Raw genomic sequence first — 12,596 nt, forward strand, 5'->3', positions numbered from 1 at the left:
TTCCCCGACACACCGGGGACACATCTTAATGTATAAAAGACATCAAAAGTGCATTTTGCATGATAGGTCCCCTTTAAGAGATTTGAAAAATGACATATATTTTATTAATTTAATTTCTGATTATTTCCTAAATCATTCTACTTTGTTTATATTTATTTTAGTTTTTATTTATATCTTAACTTATTTATTTCTTCTTTTAATTAAGTATTTCTTGGAGCCTTTATGTTGGCACTTAACAGATTTTGGTTCATCTTAACTCTCTCAAATTAACCTGCACTTTTGTTTGGAAATTGCAGCTTTTACATATCCATTTAATTTTCCATAGTTTTATAAATTGAGTGTATTATTTATAATAATAATTCAGTCCTCCATAGACTTTGCATTATACCCTTATATAATAAAAAAAAACCTGCTTTTGTCACATCTATTTATAAAAGTAATGATAATCCCTGTCTCCAGCATTATATAACATATGGTATGAAAGTAAAAGTAATCCTCTAGTTGAAACTGTGACAGCCGTCCTGCCCACTAGAGAGCATCAAAGAGCTGCAGCATTGAAAACATTATCAATTAATGCTGGAAATAAAACTTTTGTAGGTGTTCAAACTGTCCTAGTTCTGCCAGCAGACTCTCTTTCATTTCCTCGGTGATGTTTGATACAAATAAAACGTTTGATGCTCACTCTTTTCCCCAGAAGATCCAGTCACACTCTGCTTCCTGTTGGACTCTCTTATGGCAGAAAGAAAGTCTCTGCAGGTGATCTCACACTGAAGCCCACTGATTTTCTGTCAGAAATAGCTTTTCATCCCACTCGGATTTAGAGAGGAGAGTTAACTGGGCTTCATCTGCATAATAACAAAGAGAAAGAGAAACTGTTGAGAGGGATTTGGCACAGAGAGAGGGAAAAAGCTGAGAGGAAGAGTTTTAATCTGATATCTGTCACATTGACTCCCTGTCAAGAGATTCATTAGGGCGAATATATAGTGATAGAGAAGGATGAAGCACATATACAAACATGTTGATAATGTGACTTTATTTGAGCTCATTTGATTGTCTTTGAAATTGTTCGGTCATTTTTGTGGTCTGTGGTCACTTTGAGTGTCTTTTTGCCGGACATTTTGTGCCATTTCGTGTCTTTTTGTAATTGTGTCGAGTGCCTTTCTGCCTCTTAGTGGTTGTTTTGTATTTCTTTGTAGTCATTGTGTTTCTCTCCTGGGTCATTTTGCGTATTTTTTCAGTCATGAAATGTCTATTTGTAGTCATTTTGTGTCTTTTTGTAATAATTTCCTTCGTCTCTTTGTGATTCCAAACAGGACTCACTCAGATCAGGATGGGAAGCCAGACGGAAATCATTTCACATGTAAACACAATTTAAGGTCACTTTGAGTATCGGCAGCAGGACACACACACACGCACGCACGCACGCACGCACGCACGCACGCACGCACGCACGCACACACACACACACACACACACACACACACACACGCAATTTCCCAGCAGCCTTCATTAAAACATCCAAGAATACTTTTATTATTCATTTTGTATTAAATAAGTTCGTACAGTACAAACACCTAACAGCCAATTCGTGCTCATTAAAAAAATATTTAAATGCTTAATATCTAGTGATTTGAATGTCTCTTATTGCTGAAACACATATATTATGCAAGAGATTGCTTTCAAATTTAAATATAAGTATTAGAAATAGAAACCAGAAGCAAATCGTCTAATATTTACGCCCCGGGCGAGAAAAAGGATATAAATATAGAACTTTCCCTCATTAGGATTATTAAAGGGTCTGCTGGCTGTGAGCTAACACCGCTAACCACTGAGCTAATGTTCTGCCTTTTAATTAACTTTTCACTGATTAATTAATTAGTGGAGATAATGGAGCCACCACTCATTCAGACCTAATTCAGGTGTGTAATTAAAGCCTCGGTGCGCTGATTCTCCCAACACTCACTCCACTCTCACTTCCCAGAAACACCTTTTTTAATTCTACTTATGTACATTTCTATTAACCGTCTACTGAAAACTACTCGATTTAAATGCATATTTTGATACTTACTGTTCTCCCTACATTTTAGGGACAAATATTGGACTTTTTATTCAACAAAAAGTATTTTATGTAGTCTTTTTTCAAATGTCCATTCCTTTTCTCTAGAATTAAAACCATTAATCTATAAATCTTGTGATTTTTAACATAATATTTCATTACTGAAAAACATAATACTATATAACTGAAATATTCTTTTTAATTGTGGGTTCAGACAATTGGGGCGAAAAGAAACACGAGTGGAAGAATGATTAAGATTATACTACACTGTAAAAGTATGTATCAGCAAACAATACTTAAACTATGCACAGTAAAAGTATTTCTTGTGCAGTTAAATATCAATTTTTTACTATTACATATCCTCTTTAGGTTGCATTTAAATGCCGTAAATACTCAAAGGGGCATAATATTACTTTAGAAGCAGCTAAAATGTGTACTTAATGACAGCACTTGAGTAAAAGTACCAGGTTATATATCATCTGTATGGGTAGAATCAACAACCACATGACTACAGCAGTAATACATGATGTTTCTTTCATGATTGTTGAACACACACACACACACACACACACACACACACACACACACACACACACACACNGGAATCCGGTTCGTTTCAAGCACCAAAAAATTGTCCGGTTAGAGCAAAAGCACCGCATAGGTCACGCTTACGTCGAGGCGGGGGCAGGGGGAATCGGAATCGTCGTTGAAGTTGATGATTACGATTGTAAAGCAGTTTTGAATGTAGCATGTAACGAATGTAAAGTTGGTAGTAAAGTCGTCCCATTTCTTCCGTTTCGTTTCGACAGAGCAAAACCAAAACGAGTAGCGCTTCAACACAATCGGCCATTGTTGTTGTTGTCGGCGTGAGCTGTGAGGTGTTTCCGCGCGGTTTGGCTTTATGAAGCAGGCACGTAAACGGTTACATCATGACGCAATGACGCAGCACCAGTCGGACTCTGGGCGGAATGAAAGAGCCGGAGCTAAACCGAAGAACCGGTTCTGAACCTGAAAAGCTCTAGCACGGAGCTTGAACCGGAGTTGCGTTGGTGTGATTGAGGTATTAGACACTAACTCTCCACTGCCTTACAACCATAGCAGACTGCAGACATGATGGTCAAACACACAAACCAGCATGTATTTTCTGGCTCAGTGTACAGTATATATCGATAGCACATTCCTCTCTTCCTACACAGTGGTGGCATCCAGTTACGTGAACTGTTCACTACAGGAAATAAAATATTGACTGAAAATATAGCATTTCAATTCAGCCTGAAGGAAAAGACAAATAGACTAAAGAAAGAAAAACAATGTCCTGCAGTAACCTTATATTTCCTACTTAATGCAGCCTTTGCTAGAGTCTAAAACCAATGGCCCTCTCTTGACCTACGACCACTATCCATTTACCATTGTAAAAACCTTTAAAGCCTTTGACCTTAAAAAAAACACTTAATACTTTATGCCTCATTCTTTTATGTTTTATTCTGGTGAATTGCATAAATTAGGAAACTTGAGATGGCTAGCAGGAGGCAGCATGTTAAAAGCTCTCCTTGCGAAATGAATAATTCAACACGAATAAGTTTAATGTGTATTGTTGATTGCATACTTCCTTAAACACTAAGAGACATCCTCAGAATCCTCTTACTTTGTCAGAGTAAATTCTCACAAGTAAAGATCAAAAAAGGGATAGCACAGACTGTATGCCGACCAAAAGGCAAAGGTGAACAGCCATATCATATCTCATATTCTTGCCTCTCCTCTTATCTGTTCACAAACATTCTTTCTCTCACTCAAAGGGAACATGGCCCCTCATCTTTACTTTAAATACCTCCTATTTGTCTTGTGATAGGAGCACATGACAAGCCTGTGTCTCTTTTGACTTTCATGCCAGACGTGTCAGCTCACGTGCCGGTGGGTGTGTGCATGACGTGGCTGCGGCCTTGTAGAACAGAGCAGGAGGAGGAGCGCTCCGTGACACCATTACCCTGCTGTCACCTGAACAAATGTTGACAGTGTTCACAGCCATAATGTAGCTCAGAGGTCGGCAGGATTCTGACTCAAAGAGCACGGTTTAAGATTCCTTTAGTTGAATGAGTAATGCTATCAACACCTTTAACAATGCCACTGGGGTTCCCTTTGGCAGGACTCTTAACATGTGTGTCCAAGGGCTGAATAACAGAGACAAAGTCAGGAACATGCTCACCGTTATGTGTTCAGAAACATGTCCGCCATCACATCCCTTATTAAACCTCCAACTGTTTACAACTATTACGCACAGTGACGTAGGGCCTCAGCTGATGGTGATGTGATGAGTAAACATGTCACTGTGATCGAGTGCATCAGAGATGCCAAAACTAATCTAATGTGATGACCCTCCTCCCCTTGACCCTTTCAACACATGAAGAAACTCCTCTGTTGCTTAATATTAATATACTGTAGATCTGCAGCTGATTATAAAGCCACTGTCTTTGTGTTTTTCAGTCATGGTGACGATATGATTGTAACGCCATTTGCACAGGTGAGCGCTGGAGTCCAATACACATCTTTTTATTTTTTACATTTGTCTTCATATTTGTCATTAATTGATGTATGATACATTTTCTCTACAGGTTCTGGCAAGCTTGAGAACAGTACGAAACAACTTTGGTGCATTAACTAATCTATCACAAGACAGAGCGGCCAATAAGTAAGTTGCTTGCTTAACAGTTTTTTGTTTTTGTGTATCAAACAGAAATGAAATCTGTCATAGTGGGAGGAGTGACTGTATCACAGACAACTGTTGTCAACATGCCAGCAAATCACGCATGTTTGGTGACAGTCCCTTTATGAGTAAGAAGCTGCAGAGATGTTCAGGTATTCACATGCTGCACTTACTTGCACTGTGTCTAGAGCTCACTCACAGTCTGGCCTTGCTCGCCCTCTGCTGATCGTATTGAGTACTACAACAACAGTTGTCTGTGAAGGTACCCTCTGCTGCAGTGTGCTGCATACATGTGTAGAAATGATTCAAAGGAAATGGTTCTCCTTTATTGGTAAGAGTCGTATAGAGAGTCATAAAGGAACTATTTTCATGTAAACTGCTGATTCTATTGTTTTGGTAGGGAAATGTCTCAGTGTGTGTTTGCCTCCCCCATCACAGGAGATCACCCATGTGTAACCAACCCCCCATCACCAAGACCACCTTCACGGGTACGTAGACAGCTTAATGGCTTGTGTCATCGATGAGTCTATGTGTGTGTGTATGCGTGATAAGAAGTGACATCTGGAGATCAGGAATAGATAATGCTATAGAAAAAGTAAACATAATTAATATTGTTAGCATTAGATGTGATACTTTACTTAAAGTCCAATTGTTTGGCAATGTATAAACATAGAATATATGGTAAATAACATACTATAATGTAGAAGCAGATACAACTGTTCATGTATTTCTCAATAACTATAACGTAATATGTCTTCTTAGGAGAGGTTATAATTGGTGACAAATACTGTAAATGAACACACACTTTGATTATTATCAAACATGCCTATTTGTGTTTGTCCTAAACCATTTATTACATATATATATATACTTGTACAGTAAATGCTAAATTGGAGGACCAAAGGTAAAGTGATACAGCATTAAACGTTTTAGTATTAGAAATATTATTATCTATTATGGGTTTATTTATTCAAGCTGCTGTCAAATCTTCTGAAAAGGTAATAACAGTTACAGAGGTTTGTTCACTTTGGAATGAACGCTCAGTTCCTGCTTGTTTTTGGGGACTTTGCGATTTGCCATATCACATCTTTTGCAAGACAATCACCCAGTTTATATGTTTCTAAAAGCAGCTTTATAGTGGATGTTAACTGAAACTGAAACCCTGAAGCTCCAGATCTCCATCTTTTCAATCCACTTACCAACTTAGAGACAAGTTTAAGAAAGTATTTTACATTTGTTTTTATACAAAACAGATGTCAGTTCAGAGCTTTAGCCTGCCATGTTTTAGGATGTTGTCCATCACCATAAACGTTGATAATTGAATGAATGAATGAATCTTAGAGTTCTTGTTGTGAATAAGTCATGGCACAGACAGTGTTAGACGGCTAGAATAGACTTGTCAGCTATAAAAATATGTTTTTGATCTTGGCATTCCTCACAAAATCACATTCTATCCTAATACATCTCCTCTGCTTATATATTAGAACCTGGTGACATTGTGCTATATTTAGAACACAATCATACTGGTGTGCAGCCATTATGTGCCCTGCCATAAACTGGTGACAGCTTTGAGTCATGAGCATGATTGTTTGAGAGTATTGACTACTTGTAATGCAAAGGTTTGCTGAGGCGTTGACTGAGTCATCTTGCAGATAAAGACACTTACGGGAGAATAGGTAAAAGTAATTTAGTAAATCAGTCATTGATAGATTACTAGTGAATTAAAAAAGGATTACATGTAGGCGTCTTTACTCTTTTTCTACTTTCCTTTATGCTCATCCCACTGCAATCCTCTCTGCTTCACATTTGTCTGTCATCTGTTATGGACTCACTGTTCATATGAAGAAGATCTTTTGGAGCCATTTTTTTTATTTACAAATTGAGGCATAATCATTGAGCATGTGACTAGTATAGCAAACAGGATGAAAACTCATGCTACAAAGTTTCAATGTATGTTTTAACATTGAACATCCCATACTCTCAATCCGAAATGTTATTGCAGTCTTTTAAACTGTTGGTTTATATTCTAGATATGACATTAATATGAGTGAGGCCACTACTCTGAATTACTCCTTTCTCTCTCTCTCTCTCTAGATATTGCATCTTGTACTTTATATGAAAACAACAGGGCTTATAATTGTAATAATTTAAGTTCCCAGAAAAATAGGATATTATGTGTATTTATGTCCCAGGCCTCCTCAAATCTATTAGATGATTTAGGATGAACAGTTCTTTCTTTATCCATATGGAGCATAGTGCCAAGATTGTCCTTTCTCTTTCATCCTTATCATTTGAATCCCCACAACATAGGTTTAAAGAAATATTTAAAACATTTAAAAAAGCATTATCAAATTAACCATTGCATCAGGTTGGTCGGTATGTTATGTTTTTTTAAAATAATTTGCACATGATATCTTAAACCATAACTAAAGCAAGCATAACAACCGATATCACATCAATGTGATTTCTTTGTAGCCTCCCCTCTCTGCATATTTCTCTCCTTCTCTCTCATGTCCTTCCTCTCACAGTCCGACTTCACTGCCGAGCTGCTCCGGTACATAGTTTGGCTGCAGCCCTGCGTCTGTGCAGCAGAGTGGCCTCTCCGAGCGCCAGTGTCTGATGTCGCACTAAGCATGAGAAGAATGTCATTGACGTCAGTGCAGTTGCTGTCAGAAAGAGTAGCACCCCAGCCACTGACACCACACCAGGGAGAGAGACAGAGAGAGAAAGGGAGACTGAGAGAAAGAAAGAGGAGAGAGACAGAGGGATACAAAAGAGGGAAGAGGAAGGTATTTCAGAGATCAGCGGAGTGTGAGGAGGAGGGGGGATTTGTCAAAGACAATAGGGGGGATATTGAAAAAGAGAGGTTAAGAGAAATAGCCATGCCTTGATATAAAAGTGGTGTGCATGTTTCCAAACATACTAGTTATAGATGTCTTTGAGGGGGTCTAATGGACTGAAAATGTACATTTAGCTGAAATGACATCATGTGATTGTAATCTGCTTTCTCTATATGTCACATTAGCTGTAACTGAATTACAGTTAAGATCACAGATCACATAGCATTAAGAGCCTGTGCTTTCCCAAATTAGTCAAGGCATCAATATTAATTGGCTTCTGACAAGGTGACATTTTCTTTCAACATAGGCTGACTTTGAGGGATGCATGTCTTACATAGGATGCTTTGATCTAGGGCTAACGCTCTGCCATCTTTACCATATCGTCACTTGTTTACCTCTGTTTTGGTGGATTTGTATGCTGAACACATATTAGCATGCAGGCACACATAGTATAGGGAGCTCCTAGCTCTGCCTCTACTCCTCTTTTATTCCAGTCCACAATTTCTCACTCTCCCTTCCCCATCCACAGTGCAGTCCTCTCAGGCTTTAGGTACAGCTTGGGGAGAGTAGCACGTTTGGCTACCAGGGAAGCCGAAGCAACAGAAGCCCACCCCCTATACACAGAGCATCTATAGGAAACTATCCTAAAAGCACAACGGATTATACCCTTTGCTTCCCGGACACCATGGATATGTTCATTAGCAGAGAGGCTAAGAGGACAAAATGATGATGTGTTTTGGTTAGCATTTTGTCTTGTGTGAGTGTGTATGTGTGTATGCATGTGTGTGTCTGAATGTGTCCGCGTGTGTTTTGGATGTCTTTGAATTTGTTCACCATGTCAGGATGCTGTGAGCAATCTGGTGTGTGTTCCTCGCTGGACAGTATTGACGTGAATCTTGACTGGTTCTGATCCTCTTTTCCACCTCCCCTGTTTTCCCTCCATCCCGCCTATAGCAGACATGGGCCTGCTAAGCAGACTGCTGTTCATCCTGCTACATGACTGGAATTACATCTCTCTTATGAATAATAGCGAAAACCTTACACACCTAGATCACTGACTGTGATATATGTGCTGTGTATGGGATATGGTGAATATCTGAGAAATTGCTTGTTCTCCTTTTTCTCTGTGGGTTACCTCTGTATTCTCTGCTGTGACCCTCTTCCTGTTAACATTTATTTGGACACCCAGAACTGGCTCAGGGGTGGCTGTTTGCCATCTATCACCTTTACTGTCCTCTCTGGGATTGTATCTAACTCACTCTTAAAGGAAGAATCCAGGATTTGAACTGTAGGACTGCACAGGAGGTTTTTTTTCTCCAAGGGAATCAGCAAGCTCTGCCCCCGCTGACCTGTGACTGCTCCTCTGTGGGTCAGGACACAGGACCCCCCCCCAGGCCGGCAGCTGGCTCACCTGTCCAGTATGAAGAGTCACCCATGTGTCTACTCGGGGTATCCCAGCTTAGCTGTATGTGGGGTGGGAGACGCCGGGCCTGGACCGTCCCCTAGCCCTCTGAAGCGGGCCCTTACTGACCCCTTGCCCTCCTGTCTTGCCCCTGCAGAGGAGGCCTACCAGAAACTGGCCACTGAGACCCTGGAGGAGCTGGACTGGTGTCTGGACCAGCTGGAGACACTGCAGACAAGACACTCCGTCAGCGAGATGGCCTCCAACAAGGTAAGCATCACAACAAAAAGTTTATAACAACTTGTTAAGTTAAACATGTCGGCATCTGTAGGACTGTAGGATTTTCTTCGGCAAGACTTGAATTCCCCAACTGTGTGAATGCACTTCCAGTGTTATTTATTGAAACATTTTCCAAAACTTCTACCCATGATTAACTGGGGTCTGTTTTGTTGCTGATGAAAACAGCACATATATGTTATCTACATGTTTGTTACAGGTTTAAAAAGTATTTGTGGTTGTCATTAACATCTGAAACATGGCTGTAAACAGCATTGTTTCATTAAAGGATAACTTCAGGTCCTCTCATGAGGTTGAGTTCTTATAAATAATAATACATTTGACTTGTTTTGTTAGTATCTACAAATACAGCCATACATAAATGAAGAAATATAGAATGCAAATTATCTCTATGTAACATACTGTTTGGTAAGTCAGCAGCAGAGAAACAGTGTTAATTGTTGAATGCTGATTAGCAGCTCAACTTTATAAACATTTCCAAGAGCAGAGAGATTTAACACATTAAAGACTGTTGATTTTATATATTCCATTGGCTGTATTACAATATTTAATATACATTACCTCCTCGGTGTGTGACGTGGTCCATTGCCATAAAGCCCTTTTTTTCATTTGTCAGGTGTATATCAAACCAACCTGACTCGCTGATATCTCATGAAATCATTATTTGTTTTTTTATATTTATCTTTATTTATTTTGATGCCGTTTTCAGTCTTATACCATCAATGGGACATTTGTGTGTTAGTGATCGCATCGTCATGTAGGCAGGGGATTGTGCTGTGAGCATGTTCAGTTGCCTCCTGTGTGTGTGTGTGTGTGCGCGTGTGTGTGTGTGTGTGTGTGTGTGTGTGTGTGTGTGTGTGTGTGTGTGTGTGTTTGTGTATGGAAAGAGGGAGGCTGCTATGCCACTCTGAATGCTGATCGGCTGTGGTGATGTCACACACTGTAATGTCACAGGAGGGGGGATGGATGGAGAGCAGAGGCAGGGAGGACGGACAGACAAAGGAATATCACACACACACACACACACACACACACACACACACACTGCTGATGTTACCATCACATGCATGACCCGGACATCTGCTTAATTTAAAAGAGATTTATTTTTATTTTAAATAAGTAAAAAAAAAACTGTAACACACTCTATCTCACTATTGCTTACCAGGACAGCTATCTCTGGTTGTCATGGCAACAGCTAAAGGCCCAACCAGCCTGCTATCTCACTCCAGCAACACACACATACACATCATAGGACATACAGTGACTACATACTCCACACATAGTCTTTGTTTTGTGTCTGTATCCTGCACACTTTTATTTTACGTTGAACACTCAACACAAGCTATTCATCGTTAAAGGAAGAATTGAGATTAGAAAGAAACAATAACATGGAATACCCTTGATGCAAATTGAATTGAGTTACTAAAGAAAGTGCTCTCATTTCCTCTGTTTCCTGTGACATTCCTGTGAAAGTCACCACCTCTACCTTTTGCTTTAGCAGTGTCGTTTAGCGGTCACATTTGTTGGTGTTTACTCTGTGGAAGCTGTGCAGTTAGTTCTGCTTTTCATGTCCCCAAGTAATGACCCCAATCAGATTCTAACATTATCTATAGAAATAGTGTATGTCATCTCTGATTATTAGCGTCAGGGGCAGTTATAACAGTAGGTCAAACAAGGTGACATAACTGTTTGCCTAAAAGGAACTCAAACTATGAAGAGAATACATGTTTAGTATTACACAGCAGCTGATAAACATACTCAACAAACAAGGTTTCATCCGTGTCAACATCTCCTTCCAAGCATACCTGTGTTTTACAGAGCCCAGTAATACAACTTGAGTTGATATTAATGAAATAGTCTCTATTGACCACATGCCCCTGAATTGATTTAAAATATAAACCCCATTTTATCAGACTTTGAGATACAAACTGATATTGTATCACTGTCCAAAGAATAGGTATCATATCATATTATGATACAAACAAATGTTGACACCCTTCTTAGAAATGTAGTACAATTCATTTTACCTCTCATATTTCTTTTGAGATGAATGCATCTCTCTTTAGCCGAGCATTGCACTGGTGGTTTATCTGGTGGCTCTTGTTTAGGATGTTCTTGTTGTATGTGTGTGCCGGAGTTTCCAGAATCAGCGACTGGTCTTCCTCTTGCTCGGCCTCAGGGACAATGTAACCGGTCAAGTGTTCAGTCTCTTCATGGGCTAATCATTTAGGACAGTAAGAATAGGAAGATACTCTTGATTCACTGCTTGGACCCACTTAGGGTAGAAACAATAGTTTTAAGGCCTCAGCTCGAAAATACTTGGTGTCCACTTGATCACTGCTGTGTCCCTAAAGTTAGATTTATTTGTCTAAATTGTGTCATAAGTCTGTTTTAATTCTTAGTCTCATACATGCAAGTCAAAGTCATTCTTAAGTAGCTGATAGGTTTTATCGTTTGGATTTTTTTACTGAGGGTTGGATTTCTTTACGGCTGTTTGTCAGTACTCCTACTGAATGATTAGAATTTCTATTTTATTAATCTATGTATCTTAATAGTTTAAGATACATACAAGAATTTATTTTATTATATTTTGCTCTTTTACTCTATATTTTCTTCTCCATATTTTGTTAGGGTCATAATTGGAAAACAAATACACTTGTCAGTCAGTGGGACAGCAATTAAATTCCCTGGTCTTCTGTAGGGGGGGGGCGTCGCCACCATAATAAATGTGAACTTTGAAAAAAGAAAGAAATGCTTCGGAGCTCTGGAGGTGTCGTGGGCTATTTACGGCAGGGAGTGGATATTTTTGGTCACTCGAAAAACGAATTACACACAAGTCACAGCTTAGCTTGGTGTGACACTTTCCAATTCCTATCCGATAGTTTGTGTTCACACCTCTTTGCTTAGCCATCAATATGTGTATGTGACAGAGAGGGAGCATGTGTGGAAAGGAAGGGTATCTGCTGGTTATATTTGTGTATACTGTAAACTTGTGAGTGTGTGTTTGTGTGTGCCTGGGCCTGTGGTGGCCTGCTTGGCTCAGAGTCAATCAAAGCTACTGGATGTCAGTCTCATCTGCTCCAGTGTAGCTGTAAATTACTCAAAGTACCAGGATGAGTGTGGAGGTGGGGTGAGAAGTAAGCTGAGACAGGTTTGGTCCCTTTTCAATCCATGTAGCTGCTGGACCATTACATACACATGACACATGCATGTGCACAGATGCGCTCACACGCACACACACACACACACACACACACACACACACACACACACACACACACACACACACACACACACACT

General features: G+C 39.6%; 1 protein-coding gene across 1 annotated transcript in view; it reads left to right on the forward strand.

Moving 5' to 3' along the window:
* Window positions 1-12,596, forward strand: part of LOC104967247 (cAMP-specific 3',5'-cyclic phosphodiesterase 4D) — a 92,967-nt gene that overhangs the window by 67,857 nt on the left and 12,514 nt on the right. The window contains exons 3-6 of the mRNA XM_010796664.1: window positions 4,538-4,574; window positions 4,666-4,742; window positions 5,196-5,245; window positions 9,157-9,269. Of these exons, the coding sequence (XP_010794966.1) occupies window positions 4,538-4,574; window positions 4,666-4,742; window positions 5,196-5,245; window positions 9,157-9,269 (277 nt within the window). The remainder of the gene's footprint in view (window positions 1-4,537; window positions 4,575-4,665; window positions 4,743-5,195; window positions 5,246-9,156; window positions 9,270-12,596) is intronic.

The sequence above is a fragment of the Notothenia coriiceps genome, unplaced genomic scaffold (genome assembly GCF_000735185.1).
Source record: "Notothenia coriiceps isolate Sejong01 unplaced genomic scaffold, NC01 NC01_scaffold00037250, whole genome shotgun sequence".
In the NCBI taxonomy this organism is placed as follows: domain Eukaryota; kingdom Metazoa; phylum Chordata; class Actinopteri; order Perciformes; family Nototheniidae; genus Notothenia; species Notothenia coriiceps.